We start from the raw sequence: 24,290 nt of genomic DNA, 5'->3' as shown, positions 1-24,290 counted from the left end.
TATATTCGCCAATTAAAACATAAAAATCTGTCATTTGGTTAAATGCTTTATGTCACACTATATCTACTGCAATTTCACATTAGATTGCTGGTTTGAAATGTACTTTTATTATCATTATTTTAATATACATTAAAAACCTGTTAAAAATTGTCTGGTGTTTTATTCCTTGTTTTTATTTTTTGGGGCATGAAAACAAACATTTGACATTTGGTTAACTGCTTTATATGACAATATGTATATGTGTTTTACGTTGTGTAATGTGTGTTGGTGTCCCCCAAAATAAAGAGCAAGTAGTCAAATACACATTCTTGACACGTACAAAAAAAATGCATAAAGTTACTAGGTACACTTGAAAATGATGGTGTGACGTCACAGATCAACCAGCCAATCAGGAGGTGGGGGTGAGGGCGGGTGTGGCACTTTTCACTTTCAGTTAAGCTTTGGCCATGATTTTTCCCTAATAAACTGGCCTGTTATTAAGGACACTTGAAAATAGAGTGTCCAAGTGACGTCACAGATCAAACAGCCAATCAGAAAGTGGGGGTGTGACTTCCTCGTTAGGTGCAGGTGCGTGAAAAGTTTTAGCTTCTTTCACGTTCTGAAGGAGCTAAAAGTTTTCACGCACCTGCACTTAACGAGGGAGTCTTGAGAACATGTTGGAATGCGGCCCCGAGGACTAGCGCTTGACACCTGTGACCTTTGACCATAATATTTCCCTAATAAAGTGGCCCGTTATTAAGTACACTTGAAAATGGTGGTGTACCTAATAGAGCGTCCGAATGATGTCACAGACCAAACAGCCAATCAGAAAGTGGGGGTGTGACTCCCTCGTTAAGTGCAGGTGCGTGAAAACTTTTAGCTTCTTTCACGTTCTGAAGGAGCTAAAAGTTTTCACGCACCTGCACTTAACGAGGGAGTCTTGGAGAACATGTTGGAACACGGCCCCGAGGACTAGAGTTTGATACCTGTGACCTTTGACCATGATATTTCCCTAATAAAGTGGCCTGTTATTAGGTACACTTGAAAATGGCGGTGTACCTAATGGAGTGTCTGTGCAATTCGCTCGTTAAGTGCACCTGCGTGAAAAGTTTTAGCTCCTTCAGAACGTGAAAGAAGCTAAAAGTTTTCACGCACCTGCACTTAACGAGGGAGTCACACCCCCACTTTCTGATTGGCTGTTTGATCTGTGACGTCACTTGTACACTCCATTAGGTACACCGCCATTTTCAAGTGTACCTAATAACAGGCCACTTTATTAGGGAAATATCATGGTCAAAGGTCACAGGTGTCAAGCTCTAGTCCTCAGGGCCACGTTCCAACATGTTTTCCAAGTGACCCTCGTTAAGTGCAGGTGCGTGAAAACTTTTAGCTCCTTCAGAACGTGAAAGAAGCTAAAAGTTTTCACGCACCTGCACTTAACGAGGGAGTCACACCCCCACTTTCTGATTGGCTGTTTGATCTGTGACATCACTTGGACACTCCATTAGGTACACCACCATTTTCATTCATTCGTTTCTTATTTTTATTTATTTATTCATTTATTTATTCATTTATTCCTTTATTTATTCATTTATTTATTTTTACATTGTCTCCAAATATAATGGACACATACAATACACATAATGGGTAACACATCTACATCACTGTTTTGAACACACTTGTATGTCATGTAAATTTGTAATGACTCAGAGGTCACACTGATTTCCTGGTATGTCATTTGTTGCTTTTGTTCTTTGAACAAGGTGATGTTCATGCATGGCTCATTTTGTGCACCAGTAAAACAATCTTCAGTCTTCTATTTCTCCTTTAGTGCTTTTAGTCATCATTTAGCAACGACAGGATGTTTGGTTGAATCAAATGGCACCCGACTTGTAGCTTAAAAAACAAGGACAATGGTTGAAATGAACAAGAATCACAATATACAATTTGAGATCATTCATAATAAAACAAAAACTAGCATGACACTTTGATCCAACTTATTTTACAAATTTGCAGATTTGAGATATTCGATGTCGAATACAAGTACAAAATAATTTCAGACTCCTCAGTGTTCTGATGTCGCCTGAGAAACGTTGGCAGCATTTGTCCTGCTGACGTCTCATTAGACGTCAGAATCATCTTTGAACGGACGCTCGTTCTCCTGCAATTAGAAAAATATGAGCACAGGCCATGATTATTATAGTTGATTAAAGAAACAACAAACTTCTAGTATTACATACTGACCGTGTAGATTGGATTTTTGAAAGACACAAATCCATCATCCTGGACAGGCTCAAAGCTCTGACAAGAAATCAAACTAAATTAGAAATCTGCACACAGGGTCGCAAAATATAAGCATTCAGGTGTTTTGTTTTTTTCCCCACAGGCTTTGTTTTATTGACCGGCCGTACAAACGTTTTGACAGGCGTCTCCATGGTTACCTGGGCACTTGAGGCAGCGGGCGGAGAAGGCACGTCGGCGATTTCGGTCTCAGAGCCATACACCGGGTTTTCAAAGGCGTCCTGCAACATCCACACAGACAAACAATTCAATCGCACAACACAAATCCAGAAAGTAAAAAGACCTGGACCAATGTGGAGAAACAAAGTTTGTATGCACGAGGAGGAGTGAGGATCCTCGTTGGACATCGCAGCTTTGGTCACGCTTGCTCCGGTGGGGTCATCACCACCCTAACCCTAACTAACCTCCAGGTACAACGGATGAGTGTGCGCAGCAGAACACGTATTGACCTGGCTCGTTCCATTGGGAGTGAGCAGAGTGGTGGGCGCGCTTCTAGCGCCACCTTGTGGTCCATTCACAAAGGCGGGATTGTCAAAACTCTTCCGCTCCGTCTCCTCCAAGGACATACACGGAACCTGACATCGGGACGGAGGTTTGAACGTGGCATGAAAAAGCAAACGTATAAGCCATTTGCCGTTAAAGCACCACAGAGCGTTTCTTTATGACTTACCGCCTCTGAATTCTGCCTTGGTTCAGGGTCTTCTAAATTTGACGCATTTGGAGGTGGACTTTTTCTGAATGACAGTAACGTAGGGTTAGGGTTAGGGTTCATTCAATTGTAAAATTGTAATACTACAATACAAAAATATGGATACAATGGACGCACCGACTAAATCTAAGAACTCACCTAAAGAAAGCAATGTTGGGCACCGACTGCATGGAGGGCATGGCTGGCATGGAAGGAAGGTTGAGCCGGAGTCTCTCCACTATGTTGGACTTCTTCCTAGCAGCGTAAACCAGCACAACCAGCAGAACCAAGATGATGACCGTCACGCCGATGGCGATGCCGACTGCGGCGAGGAGAGCACGCGGTGAGCGCAACTTAGCAGCTAGCGTGCAAGTGCTGTTCTATCTGTTTCAACGTACTTGATGAGGCCACAGCGGTAAAGACGCTCGTCTGGCAATATTGGCCCTTCCAGTCTGGAGGACACCTGAGACAGAGGGGACAAAAACGGCGTTCGGACGCATCAGCCAATGCGCGGCGGTGATTGGGTTTCGAATCGCAACGTGATGCCACTGACTTGCAGAGAGCCATGTTGTCGTTAAAATAGCAAGTACCGCCGTTCTGGCACTGGCACGGCGGCGGCATAGTGGGCGGAGGCTGAAAACCTGAAAAATGGCAGACGTTGTCAGTTGTCCAGCAACAAATCAAAGGGCACGATGAAAGGTGACTACCAACCGGCATCGCACTGCGTGTTACTTCCAGGGACGAATTGGGTGCCTTGGGGACAGGCGCACGTGTAGCCACCTGGGCGTAGCAGACACAGGTGGCTGCACGTTCCCTTACACGGATTCTTCACTGCAAGGGATGAAGGGTTAGGGTTAGGGTTCACAAAAGGTTGAAGGTTCACAAAAGGTGTGGTTCTGGGTGCCTTACTGCCAATGGAGTTGTATCGCTGCTCCTGGTAAATAGAAATGTGGCTCAGCCAAGGCCCCACCGTCAGGACCTTGGTTTTGGTCCCGCTGCCATACTTGTCTTGCCGGAAGACTTCGCCTTTCTCCTGCGTGCTCCAGTAAACGTGGTCTTCAAACACGTTTACGCTCAACGGGTTTCTCACGTCTATGGGGAAAATTTCAAATTCCATGTATGGCTTATTGGCTGAAATCTTATTGGGGTTAGGTTTCAGTTTTTTTTCTTCACTGTTCTTACCAATAAAGACAGCCGTTCTGCGGTCCTCTCCGGACGGCAGAACCGACTCGATGCGGTTCTCCTTGGAGTCGGACCAGTAGATTCTGTCATTGTTGGTGAAGTCGACAGACAGACCAGTGGGCCAGCCCATGTTTTGCTCCACGAGGACCTTCCGCTCTTGACCGTCCAGCCAGGAACATTCAATCTTGGCTGCTTCCCCGCGGTCGGACCAGTACAACATCCTGCACAAACAGATCTCATTTAGAATTCATTCTTGCTTTTTATCTTTTTCAACGTTTTCACACTTCTGCCACCTCGGAGCTTACCCCAATCGTGGGTTGACCGCTACGGCAGATGGGTGGCCCAAATCCGCGTTGACGAGGTGCTTCCTATAGCGACCATCCAACATGGCCACCTCTAATCTCCCAAGCCCGGAGTCAGCCCAGTACAAATTCCTACAAAAAGAAAATAAATCATGTGTGTGTTCCTAAATGTAAGTGGACTGCAATTGTGCAGCAAGACAACACAACTCACCTGCCCACCCAGTCTACAGCGATACCATCCGGTCTGGTGATGTACTTAATACCGAGGTCAACGGCGGCGCCCACGTTGTTGCTTCCGTCATCCACCGATGGTATGTAAGCTCTCTTGATGGCGCCCGGTGCCGAGTCCTTGCTGGCCACGGTGAAGTACACCATACCTGATGGCCCGCATCGACAAGGTGACGTCCAAAAGTGCTTTTGCTCCTCCTTCCCTCTCAACTCACTGAATCCCGTGTTGTTGTGATCCCAGTCGTAGTCCAGCGCCACGATGCGATCGGCCTCCTGAATGAAGTCGTGGTAGCCTTCCGTCTGCAGGTTGAACCTCCGGATGCGGATGCTTTCGGGTAGAAGCAGCATGGGAGCGGTGCCTAGTGGACAAAAGGAGGGCAAATGTGGCGTTTCCTCGCCGTGGGCTAACATGGCCTGCCCTGGGGACTTTGCTCACCCTCGGCCTCGCACATGTTGCCGTTGCCCACTTTTCGGTGGCCGGGGGCGCATTCGCAGTCGTAGCCGCCCTTGGTGTTCTTGCAAAGCTGAGGGCAGATGCCGAAGACCTCGCACTCGTTGACGTCTGTCAGAGTGAGTCTTTTGTAACGACGAGGTCTTACCGAGATACATCATCATGCGGTTTGTGCGTACCCAAGCAAGTGTAAGTGTTGTCCGGGTCCACAGTGTATCCGGCACTGCAAGAGCAGATGAATCCCGTGCCGTTCAAGTTGGTACATAGCTGCTGGCACCGCTTCTCCTCACAGTTGCGGTCGTGGCCGAAATCTACATCCAAAAGACTACTTGAGACATTTTGGCGCAGCGTCACAATAGCAGGATCGGCTTCTAAGGGGTGGGCGGAGCAAGGGGAACCATTCTTGTGTTACTTACTGCAGCCCAACTCGTCGGTGCGGTCGCCGCAGTTGTCGTTGTGGTCGCACACGTAAGCCAGCGGCACGCAGTGGCCATTGGTGCATTTAAACTGGTCCAGCGTACAGGGGGCCAACGTGGGTGGGCGGCCTGACAAAATGACATTTCGTAATATTCGAATCAATCTGAATAGCGGACCGTGAACATTATCGTGACGAGTCGTACAAAGCTCCTCCTTCTCGTCACTGCCGTCTCCGCAGTCGTCCTTCTGGTTGCACAGCAGGCCGGAATAGACGCAGTAGCCGTTGGCGCAACGGAATCGAGACGGCATCTCGCACGTGATGTTCACTGTTTAAAATAGCGCTTGCGCTGTACGTGATATTGCTTCGCTAAGACCGTTTACTGACGGCGAATCTCACGGCATAAAGCCAGCTGCTCGTCAGATCGATCCCCGCAGTCGTCTGCGCCGTCGCAAACCCAGGCCGTGTTCACGCACAGATGGTTGGCGCACTCAAATAGGCCGTGAGGGCACCATCGGCCTCCCGGGTAACGAGTGGCTAAGATTGTGCGGCAGATGACGCCGTTGAAATGATGAGTCGCTTTGACGCGTGCCGTGACTTTTGCGGCGTCCACTTACGACAGCCGGTTTCATCCGATAGATCCTGACAGTCGGGGCGGCCGTCGCACTGCAGCACGGCGGGGACGCAATGACCCGAGTCGCACTGGAACGTGCCTGGCCGACACGTCTGCAACTCTGGAAAAGGGGAAGGCGTTATGAGCAAAAATATTGGGACAGCGGCAGATGTTCTCCACGTGCGGTTGCTTTGCAGAGATGCTTCTCACCGCAATCTCGTTCGTCTGAGTTATCGCCGCAGTCGTTGTCATGGTCACACACCCACTTCCCGGGGATGCACTGGTGGTTGTCGCATCGGAACTCACTCTCTGAGCAGGGCCTCGGCTCTAAAAAGAGAAGTGGGCAGCGTTGCGGCTTCGAAAGCCAACGCGAGGGCTATTTGTGCAAAGGTCACGTACGACAGTTCCTCTCGTCCGAGCCGTCGCCGCAGTCGTTGCTGCCATCGCACTTCCAACGAATGGGGACGCAGCGATGGTTGTCGCAACGAAAGTCGCCCAGGGGGTCACAGGTCACTTCCTCTGTTGGAAAAAAAAGCATCACAGCAAAGGATATTTGTACCCAAGACCGAGTGGCGGTACCGACCGCAGCCTTGCTCGTCGCTGTTATCGATGCAGTCGTTGGTGCCGTCGCATCGGGCCCACTGAGGAACGCAGCGGTAGTTTGTTTTGCAGGAGAACTCGGTTTCGTCACACTTGTAATCAGGGCCCACTGGGAGGGAGAGATCAGAAGTGTCGCAAAGGGACGAAAAGCACCGAGCCTTATCCGCCGGACTCACTGCAGGTCTCGTAAGGTTCGTCGGATCCGTCGCCGCAGTCGTCCTGCGCGTCGCACACGTAGCTCGACGGCAGACATTTGCCATTGGCGCATTGGAACTGTCCCGGTTGGCAGGTCCGCTGCGCGCACGTCTCGGCGTCCTCGTCGCTGCCGTCCGAGCAGTCCTTCACGCCGTCGCAGTGCCACGACGTGGGGATGCACATCTTGTTCTTGCACTGGAACTGGTTTTGCTCGCACCGATGGTCGCCTAGAGCCACAAAATGACGTTTGCCTCCCGATCCCAAAATCCACAATAGCTCAAGTTCACATTCTGGGACATACTACAGAGAGCGGCGTCCTCGTCAGAACCGTCGGGACAATCTGGGTGTGCGTCGCAAAGGAAGCCGGGATACGTGCAGTTCCCATCGTGACACTGGAAGCGGCCGATGGGACAATAACGAGGCGGGCAGGTTTGGGGTTCATCGGAGCCGTCGCCGCAGTCCGACTGGCCGTCGCACTTCCACCATATTGGGATACATCTGCCGTTGAAAGATCGACAGCGGGATGAATGACGATCCATTGCGTTGTGTCGATATTCCAAAGCCATCTAGGACACAAACCTCTCGTTGTCGCCGCAGCGGAACTGTGTGCTGGAGCAGTCGGCAACGCATTGGATCTTGAAGCCCAGAGAGATTCCGATGTAGTGATCGGGACACTCGCAGGTGGCTCTCTGGCCACCAGGTGCGATCAAACACAGATGACTGCAGGTCAGGGTGTGGGACAAGCACGGGTTTTCACCTGCGGAAGAAACGCATTCGAAGCTGCGCCTTTGTGACATTTTAAAGACGGCGAAAGAAGGTTAACAATCCCACTTGGTGGTTGCCTGTATGGGTGGACCACATGAAGGTCATACGGCCGGTGCGTGTTGTTGCCCATGACCACGCGCCCTTGACCAGTGTACTTGTGAGCCTTTTCCACCGAGTGCGTGTTCCAGTCTGTCCAGTACAGCGAGTCCTCAAAGAGGGACACGGCAAAGACGTGCGGCAGTGTGCCGGCGAGGGCTCGGTGTCGATTCTCGCCATCCATGTCTGCGAAGCTGCGAAGGAGTCGAGTGAGAGCCAGAGTGACGTACGCTCGGGAGATCGCGGGCTTACTCGAGAAAGTTAAGGTGGGCGTCGGCAAAGAAAATCTTATTGGTGGTGTAGTCGACGGTCAGAGCGTTGGGCCACTCCAGCTTGGTCGATATAATGGCGCTGACGTTGCTTCCGTCCATGCCTGCTCGGCCGATGTAAGGAGTGTCTGCCCAGTCGGTCCAGTACAGCCACCTGTATAATATTTATAATACATTATAATGACTTGACTAACGGCAGATGAAGGCGGTCTCCGTACCCGTATTTAGGGTTAACAGCCACAGCCCGCGGTCGGCTAACGACGTAAGTGTGGTTTCCATCCGTGAAGTGGCCGGAGATCAGCTTCTTCATGTAGCGACCGTCCAGCTCCATCACGTGAACCGAGCCGTAGAAAGCGTCCGTCCAGTACAGCTTCCTGTACAACGAATGAATCCGTTCGACTTGGTTATACCTTCAGTTCTTCTACTTTTCATTTCTCCTGTTTCCTCACCTGCCCACCCAGTCGAGCGCCAGGCCCTCTGTTCCCAGGATGCCGTTATCCACCACCACCTCCCTGCCGCTCCCATCAAAACGCATGCGCTCAATCCTCCCGACCCCTGCGTCGAACCAATAAAGGCTTTTCTCGGAATAGTCGAAATCCAACGCCACCGCGTTGGAGAGCCCCTGCAGCAGCACGCTCAGCTGGGAGCCGTCCGTGGTCAGGTTGCGGATGTAGTAGCGATTGGTGTACAGCAGGTAAGGCTGGATGCCGCTGTTCTGGCGGCAGCTGCGCCCGTCGGGCTCCCGCAGGTATCCCGGCGCGCATTTGCAGTGATAGGAGCCGGCGGTGTTGTCGCAGATCTGGCTGCAGACGGACGGAGTGGCCAGACACTCGTCCACGTCCTCGCAGGCTTTGCCGTCGGCCATCAGACGGTAGCCGGGGTTGCAGGAGCAGAAGTAACCGGTCGGCGTGTCAGTGCACTGCTGGGCGCACTGGTGGACGGCGGAGTTGAGGCACTCGTTGATTCCTACGTGAAGAAAACTGGCAATCAAACTGTTTTGTTTTTCGTCACAGCATCACTGAGAGCAGCTTTCTCACCGCAGCCTTTTTCATCGCTGTTGTCCGGGCAGTCCTTGACCCCGTTGCACACGTTCTTTGCGTCGACGCACTGGCCCGACTTGCACATGTACTGATGAGGCGCGCACGTGGGTTGCGGCGTCACGCACAGGCTGGCCGCTTCGTCCGAGCCGTCCAGGCAGTCGTTCTCGCCGTCGCAGATGTAAGAGGCGGAGATGCAGGCGCCGTTGCCGCAGGTGAACTGGGAAGCGGCGCACGTGTCGTAGGTGCAGCCCAGCTCGTCGCTGCCGTCCCCGCAGTCGTTCACGCGGTCGCAGCTGAGGAGGGGGAGGAAAAAAATGGCTACAATGCTCCTCGGTCATCTCAATGGATCTTTTACGTGGTGCTCTACTGACTGATAGGGAAGGAAAATGCAAAGGCCGTTGGCGCAAGCAAACTCATTCAAGTGGCAGGTCCGATTCGGGCAGTTTTGGAGCTCATCGGCCGCGTTTGCGCAATCTTTGTCACCGTCGCACACGAAGCTGAAGGGAATGCAGCGCGGGTGACCCGGCAGCCAAGTCGGGCAGGTGAACTGGCTCGAGCTGCACGTGCGCTGGCCTGTAGGAAACAAAAATCGATGCCCCTTCTCCATATTAAATTGAGGTTCCACTGGATTTTTGTTTTTGTTATCATAATAGGGTGAAGCATCTGACCACACTGCAGCTCAGGAGCCTCGTCGCTGTTGTCCCAGCAGTCATTGTTGCCGTCGCACACCATCAACTGAGGAACGCAGTTTCCGTTGGTACAAGTGAACTGGCTGGCGCTGCAAGTCTGCACCTCATGCTCTGTAAAAGAACACAACACTTGGAAAATGTCTTTCCTATGCTGCTGAAACATTTATGATGACGCTGAAATGAACTTACCGCAGGTAGGAGGTTCATCCGCGCCATCGTTGCAGTCCTTGTAGGTATCACACACCCACTCTTGGGGGATACACTTGCCAGCGTCGCACTGGAACTTATTCGGGGGGCAGGTGCGGCCCGCTGTTGCAACACAAATTGAACTTGAGGGCTCAGCAACAAATTGACTGAAACGAGGCCTGGCCAATCGATGCGTTTACCGCAGAAGAGAGGATTCTCATCGCTGTTGTCGCCGCAGTTGTTGTAACCGTCGCAGAGATTGTCGGGGTAGATGCAGATGTTGGTGTTGTCGCATTTGACCTTGCCTGACGGACACTGCCTGTCAGCTGAAGAGGGACAATAGTTAGGATGGGCAATTTTTTTAATGTGAGTTCCTGTTATCTAAGAGAACCTTGAAAAAATTGCATATTAAATCGCAGTTGGAGTGTTGAGGGGGGGATTCCAAATTCGATGTTTTATTTTCTGCTCTAAGCTCATGGCGTCACCGCACTGAAAAGAATGGACTCACGGCAGTTGATTTCATCCGAGGTGGCGTTGTCTTTGCAGTCGTTGTAGCCGTCGCAAACGAAGTCGGCGGCGATGCAGCGGCCGTTGTTGCAGGTGAACTCCGAGTCGGGGTTGCAAGTGGGGAAAGGGCAGCCGCGTTCGTCGCTATTGTCGCCGCAGTCGTCCGTGTAGTCGCAAACGTAGCTGAGCGGTACGCAGCGGCCGTTGTCGCAGGTGAACTCACTACTCGAGCAGGTGTGGAAGGCTGCGCGGTGGACAAGAGGAAATGAACTTTTGCGTTCTGTCGGAGGATCGCCGAAAGCCGTCGGCCCTCACCGCACACTCTCTCCAGCTCATCCGAATGGTCGCCGCAGTCGTTGAAGCCGTCGCATATCCAGCTGGCCCTGATGCACTTGGCGTTGAGGCAGGTGAACTGCTCGGGCTGGCAGCGCGTGCCGTTGTCTCGGATGCAGTCCTTGCCGTGATTGGCCAGGTACCACTTCCCTTCGTGGGGACACTGGCACTCTGGTCCCGCTGGGCCTATAGAGGAAAATTGTTTTTTATTCATCTTGAATGTATTGTGTACATTCATTGTGTAGAAAAGAGCGTTGCAAATGATGGCAAATTAACATCGGGCTGCTTACCAGGTACACACACGTGACTACAGCCACCGTTGAACTGCAGGCAGGAGCTGGAGCAGCTCTCCTGCTTGGACCCGGAATAGACATGAATGTCATTTGGCCGGTATTGAAGGTCCTGGGCCAGGACCGTCACGCCAGAACCGTCGTCTTTCCCCGCCCTGAAGACGGCCCGCTCCGTCCAGTCGGTCCAGAAGATGTCCTGCTTGAAGACGGTCAAGGCAAAGGGGTACTGGACCCCCAGCATGATCACTTGCCTGTTTGCGCCCGTCAGAGTGGACCGCTCAATTTTATCTCTATGGAGGGCGAGAGAGCAAAACAAAAACTTTTGAGAAAATATTCAACTTGGTCTTGGGTGGAGGATTTTAGCGGACGTACTGTGAGGCATCAGCCCAGTACAAGAGCCTTTCCTCAAAGTCGATAGCCAGGCCATTGGGTGTTGACAAGCCGCTGTTGATGATGGCGGTTCGGAAGTTCCCGCCCAGCGTGGCTCTTTCGATCTTGGCAGGAATGGCCCAGTCGGTCCAGTACAAGTACCTGCACGGGCCAGAGAGCGGTGTCATTTCCAATGTCGACATCATCGTAATATCAAAAGACGGGAGATTTTACCCGTAGCAAGGGTCGACTATGATGCCCCTAGGTCGGTTTGCGTGGGCGATGATGGTGCGGTTGGCGCCGTCCAGGCCAATCGACTGCACGTTCTTTCGATAGAAGTCGGTGAAGTAGAGGCGTTTGTTGACCCAGTCGTACGCCAAGCCTTCGGGGTCGTCCAAATCTGACAGGAAATTCACACCGTTTCAATGTTGTGTTATCAACTCAGATTCGCGTTCACGCTCAACTCACTTGACGCGATGATGGTGGGCGCGCTACTGGGGGACGTGGTGGTGACGTAGCCAATCTTGCTTCTGCCGTAGCCGCTGAACTGGACGAAGAAAACCCGTCTCTCCTTGTAGTCAAAATCCAAACCCATTAAGTTGTAGCCTAGGTTAAAGGTGGGGAAAGGACTGCTGTGGTCCTGGGGGTCCAGCTTCATACTGTTGAGCGTGTAGTCCGTGGTGAAAATCAGAAAGTCATCTTGTTTGTAACCGCACGTTATTCCGTTGCTGAGGAGCGAGCCGTGGGCACAGCCGCAATTGGGGTGGTCCTGGTTGGGGATGGCGAAGCAGAATTGCTGGCAGCGGCCGTTATCCTCGTGGCACGGGTTGAAGCCCACCTGGTGGGCTGCTAAAGGCTGCACGTGAGGGTCGAAGATGGCCACGTCCGTCGCGTTCCCGAGGTTGTCTCGTATTACCTGATGACATCACAGGTCTTTGTTAGAAGTGATTTTTGCCAAAATGGTAAAAAATGGCCTTGGGAAAATAAAATATTAGATCCTATATTTGTGTTGATCCCTTACCTCTGATTGGTTAAGATTTCCCGGCAGTTTACTGGCTTGGTAGAGCTTGCCAAGTTTTCTATCCACCCACAGCATGACGTTACCAAGTATAGCGACTCCTGTAGGAGCCGGGTAGCGACTGCCGTATCGGATAATCTGCCTCTGCGAGCCGTCGGGAGCCATACGAGAGATCATGTCCAGAACGTCGTCCGTCCAGTAAAGGAAGTCGTTGGTGTAGTCGACGGTGAGGCCTCGAGGGGACAGCAGACTCTCCGAAGCCAGCACGGTGCGGTTGGTGCCGTCTAGCAGCGCACGCTCAATTTTTGGCATCTGGCCACCGTCGGTCCAGAAAAGGTAGCGCAGCTTGGGGTTGACGGCCAAGTCGCGGGGCCTGTCGTGGATGGACTTGAAGAGGATCAGGCGGTAGGACTTGTTGATGGCCTGCACTTCTAGGAAGGTCTCCACGTCAAAGGCGTTGGTGAAGTACAAATTGTCTGAGGGAGGAAAGCTGGGCTTAGAAAAATGATATGTGATATATGATTTGTAGATAATAGTCGGATTTCATACTAGCAACCCAGTCGATAGCGAGACCCTGGATGCCTCCTCTTCCAATGCCGCCGGAGACCACCTTTTGGTAGTTTGATCCGTCAGTTTTGCTCCTGTAGATGCCCTTGACAGAGATGGAGCTGGTGTTGTCGATCCAGTAGACGTAACCTGACTCAATGTGGAGGCCTAAATTCTCCTTAGTGTTGTAAGACGCTGCAAAATAAAAGTTCAACAATTTACAATCTTTGGCAGAAAAATATGTTGAGTTGCACCCAAGTCTACCTACATCCACCGATGGGCACCATGGCCTCAGAATGATCCGAGCTGTTAATGTGGAAGCCGCGGATGTATCGGGGCGTGGAGACGACGGCGAAGGAGTCGAAGGCTTCGCAGCGGGAGCCGTCCGGAGTCGGGTGGAAGCCCGCGGTGCAGGCGCAGCTCCGTTTTTCGTTGGGTTTGGGCAGACAGAGGTGAGGGCAGCCTCCGTTGTTGGAGCTGCAAGCGTTTGACGTCCCTGCTGAGACTAAAGTAAACAGGGGGCCAAGTGGGTGGGGCTAAAAACGACCTCCTGTGCAATGTCAATTTTTAATCCGCATACCGTCTCTGGCGTGCACTTTGATGGCGGTCAGTTTGGACAAGCCGCTTCTCATCACCACCATATTGGCGCCCGTCTCTTTGTCCACCCTCTCGATGACCTCAAAGTCACGGTCCGTGTAATACAGATGGCTCTCGTGGATAGTCAACCCCCACGGGTGAGACAGGCCGCTGACCACTGTCACCCGGCTCGCCCCGTCCATGGTGCCGCTCTCGATCTGAAGAAAAGCGCGCACCTTAGCGCAAGCACGCACAGTCTTTGTATCTTATTACAGACGGACGTACCACTCCTGAGCCCGACACACCCCAGTAAAGTTTCCTGGTGGAAATATCGGCAGCGATGTAGCCGACGTTTTCCAAGTTGCCCGTGTAGAGGTTTTTGAGGTTGCTCCCATCCATGTCAGCGCTGCTCACCTTAGGAGGAACCCCTTTTGATGACCCTTTGTCCGTCCAGAATAATTTCCTGCAAAGGTGATCATTTGGTTTGATCGTTGCGACCGCATTTAATTCGGATATAAGCGACGCTCTACCCTCTTGCTGGATCTAAGGCGATTCCAAGAGGTTGTCCGACGCCTTCTGGTTTCCCGTTGGAGGTGATGAGAGTTTTCCGGTAGTGCTGCTTTCCATCAACTCGGATTACCTGAATGAAGCATTTTGAATTTATATGCATGTCGACTGTCTGCCTTGAGCACATCTTGGTTCTTCGTACCTCGATGGACGGAGCAGTGGGGTTGCTATAATACATTATTCGGCTGATCCAATCAAAAGCCAGACCGGACGGCCTACCCAGGAGAGCGGCTGGCGCAAACTGAGATCTGTTGGTGCCGTTGGTGTGCACTCGCCATATGGAACCCTGGCAAAAAGTGAAGGACACATGAATGTCACAAAGCAAAATGAATATCCAAGTTCAGCATGCCCACTCACTGATGACGCCACCCAGTAAATAAACTGCTCCCGGTCATCAAAGTCAATGTCGCCACTCGGACCGATGCCCGACACCGGCGGTATTGCATTTTCGGAGGGGTTGGCCGGGTCTAGCGGGATCCCGAAAATCACGGAATCTTTTGCCACCATCAAGAAGGGGGTTTTATCTGAGATAGAGGAAACACGTGGTGTCTTAAAAGGCAAAGTGGTGCTTCTAAGTACTCTTAATAGCGGAAAAAATATATAACTTTCCACCTTTATTGCATGTGCGTTTATCTTTATCCAGCGTCCAACCGGACTGGCAGTGGCAGGTGTAATATCTTGGCCTGAAGCCCGACAGCAGGCACAGTTGACTGCACAGATGGTCTTTGCACGGATTGAGGCCTGCAAACAAACCCGCCGGTGAGCGACAACTTTGCACGACACGGAAGTGAGGTCACGATAGGTCACCTGCGGGCTGTTTAATGGGATGGTCCATAACGATGCCCATGGGCTGATAGACGCCGTTAAGCAGCACGCTCACGTTGCCACCGTGGAACTTGTTGGTGCTCATCACTTTGCTGGTGTAGCGCTCCGACCAGAAGACATTGTCCTCGAAGATGGTCATGCCGTGAGGGTGCTGAAGAACCTGCCGGCCCACGAAGATTTGACCGGATTCCCATCCTGACCATGTGATTTGAATTTAACCTACCATGTCGCTTGCCATAACTTGATAGCGGTTCTTGCCGTCATAGTCACAGTAGTCGATATATTTAAGGTAAGCGTCGGCAAAGTAGACCCTGCGTGCGGTGTAGTCCAGCGCCAAGCCGTTGGGCCAGTATATCTTTGTACTGACGATAACCTGTCTCATGCCTCCATCCATGTCGGCTCGTTCTATCCTCGGGTTCTGACCCCAATCGGACCAGAACATGAGGTTGGTGCTGCGTGGGGTGACCAGAACATTTTGAATCAATAACTCAAGCAATAAGTCAACTTTATGCTTCCTTACTGGTTGCGAGGGTCTAAAACCAGGCCGCGGGGGCTTGTAATGTTTTGGTTGAGGAGCACTTTACGGAAGCGACCGTCCAGTGTGGACACCTCGATGTTCTCCATGGCCCAGTCGGTCCAGTAAAGGTTTCTGGCCACCCAGTCCACCGCGATGCTCTCTGGCACCATCAGACCGCTGGAGAAAAGCTGGAGCAACATCATCATCGTTAAGCAATTGAAGTATGTATGAAAACATTGCAAAAGCGAGAAGGAAAAACGTACTTCTTGTCTATCGGTTCCATTCCGGTAGGCACTCCAGATCTTCTTCTGGGTGGCGTCCGCCCAGTACACCCTGGAAGTGACTCGGTCAAAGTCAACGGTTACGATGTTCGAACCGCCCACCACTGGAGTGATGGTGGGAGGCTTTGCGTTGATGCTGTAGGCGATGACTTGGCTACGCTTGGCTACCAGGAGCACAGCGGCCAGAGGGTCTAAAAAAGGAAGAAGAAATGTCATTCATCAGAGGTCAGTCAGACTCCAGTGGCCAATTTTTGGACTCCTATAGAACACATGCCTTCCTCTCCCACACCCAAGCTCACCTACAGCTTTGCAAGTGCGCCCGTCTGGTTCCAGGAGGTAACCAAAAGAGCAGTAACAGCGGAAGCTTCCTCTCTCGTTGTAGCACTGTTGGCTACAAAAGCCCGGGATGAGACACTCGTTGATGTCGTCGCACGTCTTGGAGTCGTTCAGCAGCTGGAAACCCGGCGGGCACTTGCACTCGGCTCCGAACGGTCCTTGAAAGCAGATGTGGCTGCAGCCGGCGTTGTTCAGCGCGCAGTCTTCTTCATCTTTACACAAGAGTGACGGTTCCATCAAGCATTTGAAATCGGAGGAGTGATCGGCGAGCAAAACTCACTGCAGATAGGCGACTCGTCGGCTCCGTTCGGGCAGTCCTTCTGGCCATCGCAGACTTTATCTTGCGGAATACACACCTGGTCAGTGGGACACATCCACTGACCGCCAGGACACTTGAAAGGCGGCGTGGGACAGTTCTGCTCGTCACTATTGTCCCGGCAGTCGTTTTCCCCGTCGCACAACCAGTATTTTGGAATGCACAGCTTGTTTGGGCACTGGAAGTAGCTGGATAAGCAGGTGACGGGCGGACAGCCCACGTGTTCGTCCGATCCGTCCTCGCAGTCGGGATGGCCGTCGCACTCCCAGTCATCCGGTAAGCAGAATCCGTCCGTTTGACACTGGAACTCGTTGTCGTGGCACAAGCCTGGGCCGCGAGTGGCTGGTGGGAGAGCACACGCTTTATGAGACAATCTCATCCACGGCATTGACAAATGCTCTAAGGTCAGCAACTTACGACAGTTTCGCTCATCAGAATGGTCCCGGCAGTCAAACACGCCATCGCAGCGATAACTGCTACTAATGCACTGGTCGCCGTTGGCACAGGCAAACTCATAGGAGGCACAGGAAAATTCTTTTGTCGGGAGGAAATTGTAAGAAAGTGTTAGCGCCACACGACTAAACAGATTCCAACAGCGAGTGGAGTTATTCCTACCGCAGTTTTCCTCGTCCGAGCCATCCAAGCAGTCCTGGTCTCCATCGCAGACGTAGCTTAGGAATATGCAGCGGTGGTCGGGACACAGGAAGTAGGATGGGCCGCAGGTTGTGATGGTGGAATCTGACAAGTAGCACAAGCGGGAAGACATTTAATAAGGTGTGTCACGTAGATCAGGAATCTCAAAACATTATTTCATTGCTGACTCGGCTTTTCGATAACGGCCCGATTCCACTCACTGCAGTTGTGTTCGTCGGAACCGTCTCCACAGTCGTTGTCGCCGTCGCACAGCCACGCCGGAGAGATGCATCGGTTGTTATCGCAGGTAAAGGAGTCGGCGGAACAGGTGTGGGGGACGTTGGTGGGACAGCCGACTTCATCGGAGCCGTCGCCGCAGTCGTCCGTGCCGTCGCAGCGCCACGCGGTCATGATGCAGTGCTTGTTGTTACAGGTGAAGGCATAGGGCGAGCATGTTGCTCCTGACGGGAAGTCGACACAACTTCAGTGTACCGATTATTACTGTCTCATTTTTGTCGCGTAGCTCACCGATATGGGTGCAGTTGGCCTCGTCGGACTGATCGACGCAGTCCAAATAGCCGTCGCAGCGGTAGGAGTTGGGCCGACATCGGCCCTCGTCGCACTCGAAAGAGTAGTCCCCGCAGTTGTTGTCCGGCGGGGGGACGCTGTCGTCCTTGACGCAGTCCTGCTTGTTGGCCTGCAGCTTCATGCCGTACGGACAGCCGCACACGCGGCCGGAGGACGGCGTCGGGAAGCAGAAGTGACTGCAGCGTCCGTTCGGTACCGAATTGCATTGGCTACCGATACCTGCGAGGAGAAGAGCGAAAGCCACGTCGGCTCACGTCTTGCGCGTGCCATCAGATTTTCGCAAGGCAGCGAACGTACTACTATGGAGGTCCGCTGTGTAGGCCTTGATGTTCATGATTTCGTTGATTCCTTCTCTGATCAGAATGTTTCCTCCTCCATCCCGTTTTCTCAATCTATATATCGCTCTTGTCCTGGTATCAGCCACATACAGGTAGTCTACAGGGTACAAATAAATGGCTCAACTTTTACTCTTCCAAAATGGTCACGTTGCGTAGAAAAAAAAAAAAAAACAGACCTAAGTAAACAGTCAAAGAGTAAGGATTTGTGATTTGTCCGAGATTGGTGAAGGTCTGTCTGTTGTTGCCTTGAATGTCAACGTGGCCAATCTGATCGAAGAGGGGGTCCACCCAGTATAAGACGTTTTGTCTGTTGAAGACACACACCAAAAAGTAAAGAGGAGAAACGTAGTAAGCTTTCAGTGCGCACTTACGCATAGTCGAGCGCCAGTCCATACGGCCATCCCAGTGTTGTATTGACCAACGGTACCGCATTGCTGCCATCGGGGTAGGCCCTCATGATGACGGCCGGGCGATACCAGTCGGACCAAAACAGGTAACTACCCACAGACACAAACGGACATTTTTGTTCATCTGTATGTTTTGGAAGACAAAGACATTTTTTTTCCCCAAGAACATCAAGTGTTGGATCCAAATGCAACTCACCCAGCACCAGGATGGATCGCAATTCCTTTTGGGCTCCTCACTCCGGTGACGACGTCCCATCGCGACTTGTCTGTGATTCTGAAGGCCGTCACTGACCTGTAGGAGCTTGAAGTCCAGAACAGAACTTTGGAGGTCCAGTCATAGGCCATGGCGTCAACGGACGTAGCTCTGTAACCTGTCAAAATCTGCTGAACTGAAAAGAGGATAAGAGTATTGTTGTCCATCTCGTGCACTTTTCTATAACACATACTTACCAGTCCCATTGAGGTTGGACTTATAAATAATGCCCCGGGACCTGTCGTTGTAGAAAAGCGCCTCCTCGTTCCCATCAAATTCCACAGCAGAGCCGCCAAATGACGAAGCCAGCCCTGCGAGGGGTAGGGTGATGTCCTCCTGGAGGGAAAAGGAGAGCGGGATCCCTCGCACGGCCATGGAGGTGGCCAACAGCAAATAGTTCTTCACCTCTGTTCGTAAAAGTTTGCTGTTAGTGAATGGGTGACTATGTTTTGAACAATTGCAATTATTAAAAATAAATCATTGAAAAAATATCAGGTGATGACGCCCAATCACAAACTCACTGTAGCAAGTCCGAAGGTCGTCCTGCAGGTCGTACCCGAGGCGGCACTTACAGCGGTAGCCCAGACCGTCATTGTCGGTGCGGTGGCTCAAGACGCAGATTTGCTGACAGCCGCCGTTGTGACGGCCACAGGGGTTCATCACTGTGGGAGGAGATGAAATGAGGATTATTGAGGCCAGGCGGGTTCAAAGGCAGGACCGGCGCTTACCGATGGGCTGCAGCACCGAGTGGGAGACAACAATATGGCCAGGTCGCTTGGCCGTGCGATAGAGGAGTGCCGGGCTGTTGCCGTTGAAGCGGTTGGCTCTCACCACTCCCATCTTGGTCCAATCCGTGAAGAAAACATGGTTCTCAAAGACAGCCATCCCGAAAGGATGCGGAGCCTGGGTTGCGCCGTTGAGCACCACTTTCCTGCTCGCAACACCACAAGTAAATGACAAGCTGAAGCAATCCCAACGTGACGCTTACCTGTGTAAACCGTGATAGGTGACCGTTTCCACCGTGTCAAAGTGGCTGTCGGTCCAGTAGAGCCTCTTTGTGACGATATCGATGCTCAGGGCGGTCGGGGTGCCCAGCCGGCTCTTCACCAGCTCCACGCGGTTACTGCCGTCCATGAAAGCCCGTTCCAGCTTCATCTCCTTTTTACTGACGCCCATGTCGGTGAAGAACATGTAACTGCAAAGGCAGATGGAAAATAACTAAGATTTCAATCCAACAGCAAATACAATGAAATAGAATTCAAACTAAATGTATAAAAACATTTCTACTGTCAACCCACCCCACTGTGGGGTCCAGGACGAGGCCGTGAGGACTCTGCAGGTTTTCAGCAACCAGCGTGACCCGATTCCCTCCGTCAAAGTCGCACATGTCGATGCGCTCCACTGCCGCCTCTAACACGTACAGCTTAAAGTTGATCCAGTCCACGGCGAGATTCTGCACGTTGTGAACTGCCGTCGTCAGAACCTCCTTAATGTTTCCGCCGTTATAGTTGGCAGAATACACCTGGCAAAGAAAAAAAAAAAAAAAAATGATGCAAGAAGCTTCATTTGAAATTCGACAAGCGGGGCTCACCTTCTTGTTGTACGTGTCACTCCAGAAGACGGTCTCAGTGTACTGGTGGCACGCCACGCCGACAACCACACTTTTCCCCTGAGCGGGCACCAATGTTCGGACGTTGCGCCCGTGTACGTCGGCCATCATCACGTCGCCTCCATCTGTGAAAATGAGGTGTGGCATTCCACCTGGAAAAAAAAGTTGGACACGGACATCTTTTTTGATGATGAAATGTCAACTTAAATCTAGATTTCAAAATACGTGCCAGTGAGTACCTGACACATTGGCCTTGCAGATGTGACCCTGTTCCAGGAAGTATCCAGGGGCGCAGCTGCAGCGGTGCGCGTTGGGCCGGTTTTCGCATATTTGGTCGCAGATCCCCCAGATTTGACACTCATTGTAGTCTGGAAGAATAAAAGTCCAATCGAACGTCAACTCTCCAGCCATGCATGTACGCAGGAGCCGTAGCGATGCGATTTTTCCGCATCGTCTCATCTTACCAACACAGGAGCGACTGTCATTGCCTACAATGAAACCATCAGGGCAGTAGCAAGCGCCTCCTTCTGGCGATATGTGGCATAGATACTCGCAGCTCAAGGTTGAGCAGCGCTCCAGGCCTGCGGGCGGCGTCAGTAAAAGTCCAGTTTACTGACATCTTGTTAAATGCCTCTAATCATCTGCAGAGGTGTCATTATAATTCTTTGCTGGTTAAATTATGGCTATCCAGCCCTGCGTTTGAACGCAATTAACAAGTTCCGTCCTGGAGAAAGGTTAATGTTATACCAAGCGTTTGTAAAGGCAGTTGTAACATTCAAAGCTGTTATCGTATAAAAACCTCAGCAGCTAGAAATGATTATGGGGGTATTAACGGACAATGTAGACAATCTTTGGACCTTCACTTTAGAGCCCAATGAAAGTTAGGGATATGCTGCTGTGTATGAAACTTCAAATCTTACTGCAGGTCTTCCCAATAGTGGAGTTAGTCTCGTCTGTTCCGCCGGGACAATCTGCTTTCTCATCGCAAACCTTCCCCACTGGTATGCAAGCCGTGGAGCCCGGGCAGCCCCACTCGCCGGGGTAACAATCACGGGAGTTGCTGTCTGCAAGCAATATCGTTTATTGTCAACGCACACGGACCAAAGCGACACAAATAAATTGAGCATTCAGTGTCCTTACCACATCCTTTTTCATCACTATTGTCCCCACAGTCATTGAACTTGTCACACACCCAGTACTGAGGAATACAACGGCCATCGGTACACGTGAACTCATCGCCGCGACAGCTCCGATACACTGCAAAGGAAAACGGGCAGGAAAATGGCATTTGAGGTCTATCGGCGCTCGAGCAACCGGAATATTTTAATGTTCCTCTCGCGTGGCTTTACCGCAGCCTTGCTCGTCACTGTTGTCCCCGCAGTCATCCCAGTGGTCACATAAGAAGTAGTTGGGGATGCAAAGGCCATTGGCACATTGATATTCGTGGGTGGAGCAATGATTGACAGCTGTAAAGCAGACAGGAAGACAGAATTAATAAGGCAAAGTTTGAGTTTACATTTTTATTTGGTAGTTGTTTGCAGAGCTGCTGAAAGTTGCTACCAATTATCGCTACAACTACTCACCACTATTACTTTTTTTGTTATTCGTGTAAATTGGATTAAGTTGAACGTGGCGGAGATCTGCGGTCTCCCCAGTGGTCTTGTTGGGATCAATATGAAGTGATTTTTATTTTTTTACTTACTGCAGTTATATTCGTCCGAACCATCTCTGCAGTCTTGGAGTCCATTGCAATGCTGAGAGTTGTTGTAACAAGCCCCATTGGCACACTTCTTCTCAGAGCATTGTGGGTAATCTGAAGAAGAAAAAAAAACAAAACAATAACTTGACTACATCTGGATCCTATCTACATCACACTAAAATATACTTTTGCATTTTTATTTTATTAAAATATGGGCTCTGAAAATGTCATAATAAATAATACATACTAAATATATTTATACTCACTGCAATTGTTTTCATCAGAATTGTCCACGCAGTCCTTCACATGGTCACATTTGTATTTGCCAGGAATGCACTGGCCCTCCCGGCAGGTAAACTGGTTTGGGCTGCAGGTTCGCCCGCCTGATTACAAATAGTAGAAATTCAAACTGGAATCATAGAAGAATGTGCTCACACTGTATCCCTTCATACCACATTCTCTTTCTTCATCCGAGCCATCCTTGCAGTCCTTCTCGCCATCACAGACAAATTCCAGCGCGATGCATTCACCGCCGGTCACACATTTAAACTGCTGCGAGCTGCATGATGGAGGCGCTGTCAAGGCAAACAAAACAACAAAAAAAAAAAAGCAATGGAAAATTGTTACATGCCACTTAACTCCTAATAAAATGGATGCATGAAAACTCACGGCAGTTGAGCTCATCGGAGTCGTCCGTGCAGTCTTTGGTTCCATCGCACTTCCAGGCGATGTCTATGCAGTGTCCATTGGTGCACTGAAACTCTCCGCTTCCACAAGTCCCTGCAACAAAACACACAAAACTTCGATTTTTACAAGATAACATTTCCGAGTTTTTCATTTGCCTTGTTTATGGCGCTGGGTTTACAAGTGCGCTTTATGACGGTTTCACACTCAAAACATGTGATTTGGGGAGTTAATTCTCCACTGTGAATGATCTTTATGGTCAATAGTCAAACTGAATCAGCAAAATGTAATAAGTGTACTTTGGATCTGTTAAGCGCAAAAAACAGCGGTCAAACTTTTATACGACGTGCCTGACCGGGAACAAAATAGCTGCAAGAATTCAAAATTTGCATCAAAGTGCTCACCACACGATGAACTTTGTTTTGGATGTCAACCGGCTGCTTTTTCTTAAAATTTGTTTTATTCTTTGACTTGGTTTAGTTTAAAAACATAGCATTGTGGTTTTTTTAAGAGCGTGAACAAATAAAGTTGAAATGAGTGATATACACGCACACCGCAAATTTGGAATTATTGTGACAGTCATCAACCTCATGTCGCAGTTAAAATGTCTTGAAAAACAATGCAAATATTTGTAGTTGTATATAAATCAATATATGTTTAGTTGGGATTAAACAAATTGGTTTGTTATGTTTAAACAAAAGCACATTGAGAAGTACAAGAATGACGCAATATAACATTTTGCATGTCCCTTTGTCATTAAAACACAACACGTTTTCACAACCAACTCAGGAAGTTGAGTTAATTTTAAAAAAAAAAAGAGAGAAAAAATTCTGGGAGTGGGGGAATTCATCGATCCAATTTCGGACCCAGCAGTTTTAAAACTGTAATTTCAAAATAGCAATCATCTTCTACCTCCAACTGAGTGAATCCCATGAAAGAGCAGAAGAAGCGACAGAAGCCGAAGACCCAAAAGGTCCATCACTGATGAATCTTCAGCCTTCCCTTTCTATTAGCTTCACGTGTATCCCAACAAGGTGCTGAAAAGGGTCCAGGATGGAGATGTACTGTGAAGCAGCAGCAAAGCAATAATGATCTCTCGGGGGAGTCCAACTTTCTTTATGGCTTACCGCTTTTACATAAACTTGATCCAAGATGAACTTTTACCTGTTGGCATATTGTCTACATCAGCAAGAAAAAAAAAGCCGCACACTTTTGTGAACGGCTGCAGCATGTCAAGTGTTTACAAAAAAAAGAGCAGCCGAATTGATGGAAACTGAAGACCAAACTACAAAAAGAACATTTGTGTTGCTGAAAGCAGAAACTTTTCTTACTGATTACCATATTGAATTAATAACTAAAAATAGAGGATGCAACCATCCAACTAATTCTTTTTTTTGCCTTAATTCAATTGACTTTGTGGCGCAACTTGGCCACCAGGGGGCAGTATAATACCATGCGCCATTATCGTCGCTCGTAGATGTTATCGGCTGTTTTTAATTAAATGCTGGCATCATTTTATGTTTTATTTGAGAGTTAACTTAAATTTTCTAGCCTCTTTTTTTTCCAACTGCAAAATTGCAGCTTGTTAATTGAGTAAAG

At 50.2% G+C, this 24,290-nt stretch overlaps 1 protein-coding gene and 1 long non-coding RNA gene across 2 annotated transcripts; one reads left to right on the top strand and one right to left on the bottom strand.

Annotated features, from left to right (window-relative positions):
- Positions 1 to 1,518: 1,518 nt before the first annotated feature.
- Positions 1,519 to 23,726, bottom strand: lrp2b (low density lipoprotein receptor-related protein 2b). The gene is made up of 80 exons (XM_088360322.1): positions 23,604 to 23,726; positions 22,677 to 22,787; positions 22,460 to 22,582; positions 22,274 to 22,390; positions 22,011 to 22,121; positions 21,658 to 21,774; positions 21,449 to 21,565; positions 21,229 to 21,372; positions 20,773 to 20,889; positions 20,548 to 20,676; positions 20,291 to 20,460; positions 19,998 to 20,221; positions 19,688 to 19,894; positions 19,428 to 19,630; positions 19,221 to 19,361; positions 18,897 to 19,106; positions 18,643 to 18,835; positions 18,411 to 18,536; positions 18,216 to 18,346; positions 17,999 to 18,136; positions 17,642 to 17,920; positions 17,335 to 17,574; positions 17,096 to 17,218; positions 16,898 to 17,014; positions 16,445 to 16,822; positions 16,128 to 16,376; positions 15,811 to 16,019; positions 15,551 to 15,735; positions 15,254 to 15,482; positions 15,013 to 15,190; positions 14,818 to 14,946; positions 14,563 to 14,729; positions 14,348 to 14,491; positions 14,169 to 14,278; positions 13,924 to 14,101; positions 13,643 to 13,856; positions 13,331 to 13,567; positions 13,066 to 13,257; positions 12,520 to 12,992; positions 11,967 to 12,414; positions 11,733 to 11,898; positions 11,502 to 11,660; positions 11,130 to 11,419; positions 10,822 to 11,025; positions 10,508 to 10,750; positions 10,200 to 10,325; positions 10,003 to 10,122; positions 9,793 to 9,924; positions 9,496 to 9,697; positions 9,122 to 9,417; positions 8,534 to 9,050; positions 8,303 to 8,458; positions 8,068 to 8,238; positions 7,786 to 8,009; positions 7,534 to 7,711; positions 7,256 to 7,452; positions 6,936 to 7,181; positions 6,743 to 6,868; positions 6,559 to 6,678; positions 6,370 to 6,486; positions 6,164 to 6,280; positions 5,946 to 6,083; positions 5,752 to 5,874; positions 5,548 to 5,676; positions 5,311 to 5,442; positions 5,117 to 5,242; positions 4,896 to 5,039; positions 4,664 to 4,829; positions 4,456 to 4,584; positions 4,151 to 4,371; positions 3,878 to 4,060; positions 3,680 to 3,799; positions 3,522 to 3,609; positions 3,367 to 3,431; positions 3,128 to 3,290; positions 2,951 to 3,014; positions 2,730 to 2,855; positions 2,421 to 2,501; positions 2,224 to 2,280; positions 1,519 to 2,140 (listed from the first exon to the last, which is right to left on the bottom strand). Exons 1-80 carry the CDS (start codon positions 23,668 to 23,670, stop codon positions 2,102 to 2,104), a joined length of 13,776 nt encoding a protein of 4,591 aa, XP_088216448.1. The 5' UTR covers positions 23,671 to 23,726; the 3' UTR covers positions 1,519 to 2,101.
- LOC148382805 (uncharacterized) lies at positions 17,338 to 18,860 on the top strand. Its single transcript, XR_015854073.1, has 3 exons — positions 17,338 to 17,420; positions 18,356 to 18,532; positions 18,611 to 18,860. It is a non-coding gene; the product is annotated as an uncharacterized LOC148382805 (long non-coding RNA).
- Positions 23,727 to 24,290: the final 564 nt, after the last annotated feature.

The sequence above is a fragment of the Syngnathus floridae genome, chromosome 18, assembly GCF_059516105.1.
Source record: "Syngnathus floridae isolate MCC-2025c chromosome 18, RoL_Sflo_1.0, whole genome shotgun sequence".
In the NCBI taxonomy this organism is placed as follows: Eukaryota; Metazoa; Chordata; class Actinopteri; order Syngnathiformes; family Syngnathidae; genus Syngnathus; species Syngnathus floridae.
The sequence above is the reverse complement of the archived record's forward strand: the minus strand, read 5'-3'. Positions and strand labels throughout refer to the sequence as shown.

Coding starts and splice junctions, on each gene's coding strand:
- lrp2b (XM_088360322.1), bottom strand. CDS start 23,670: ATGGACCTTTTGGGTCTTCGGCTTCTGTCGCTTCTTCTGCTCTTTCAT. Junction 16,823..16,897: donor TTCTGATGAGCGAAACTGTC/GTAAGTTGCTGA, acceptor CTCTCCCACCAG/CCACTCGCGGCCCAGGCTTG. Junction 6,679..6,742: donor CAGCGACGAGCAAGGCTGCG/GTCGGTACCGCC, acceptor TTTTTCCAACAG/AGGAAGTGACCTGTGACCCC.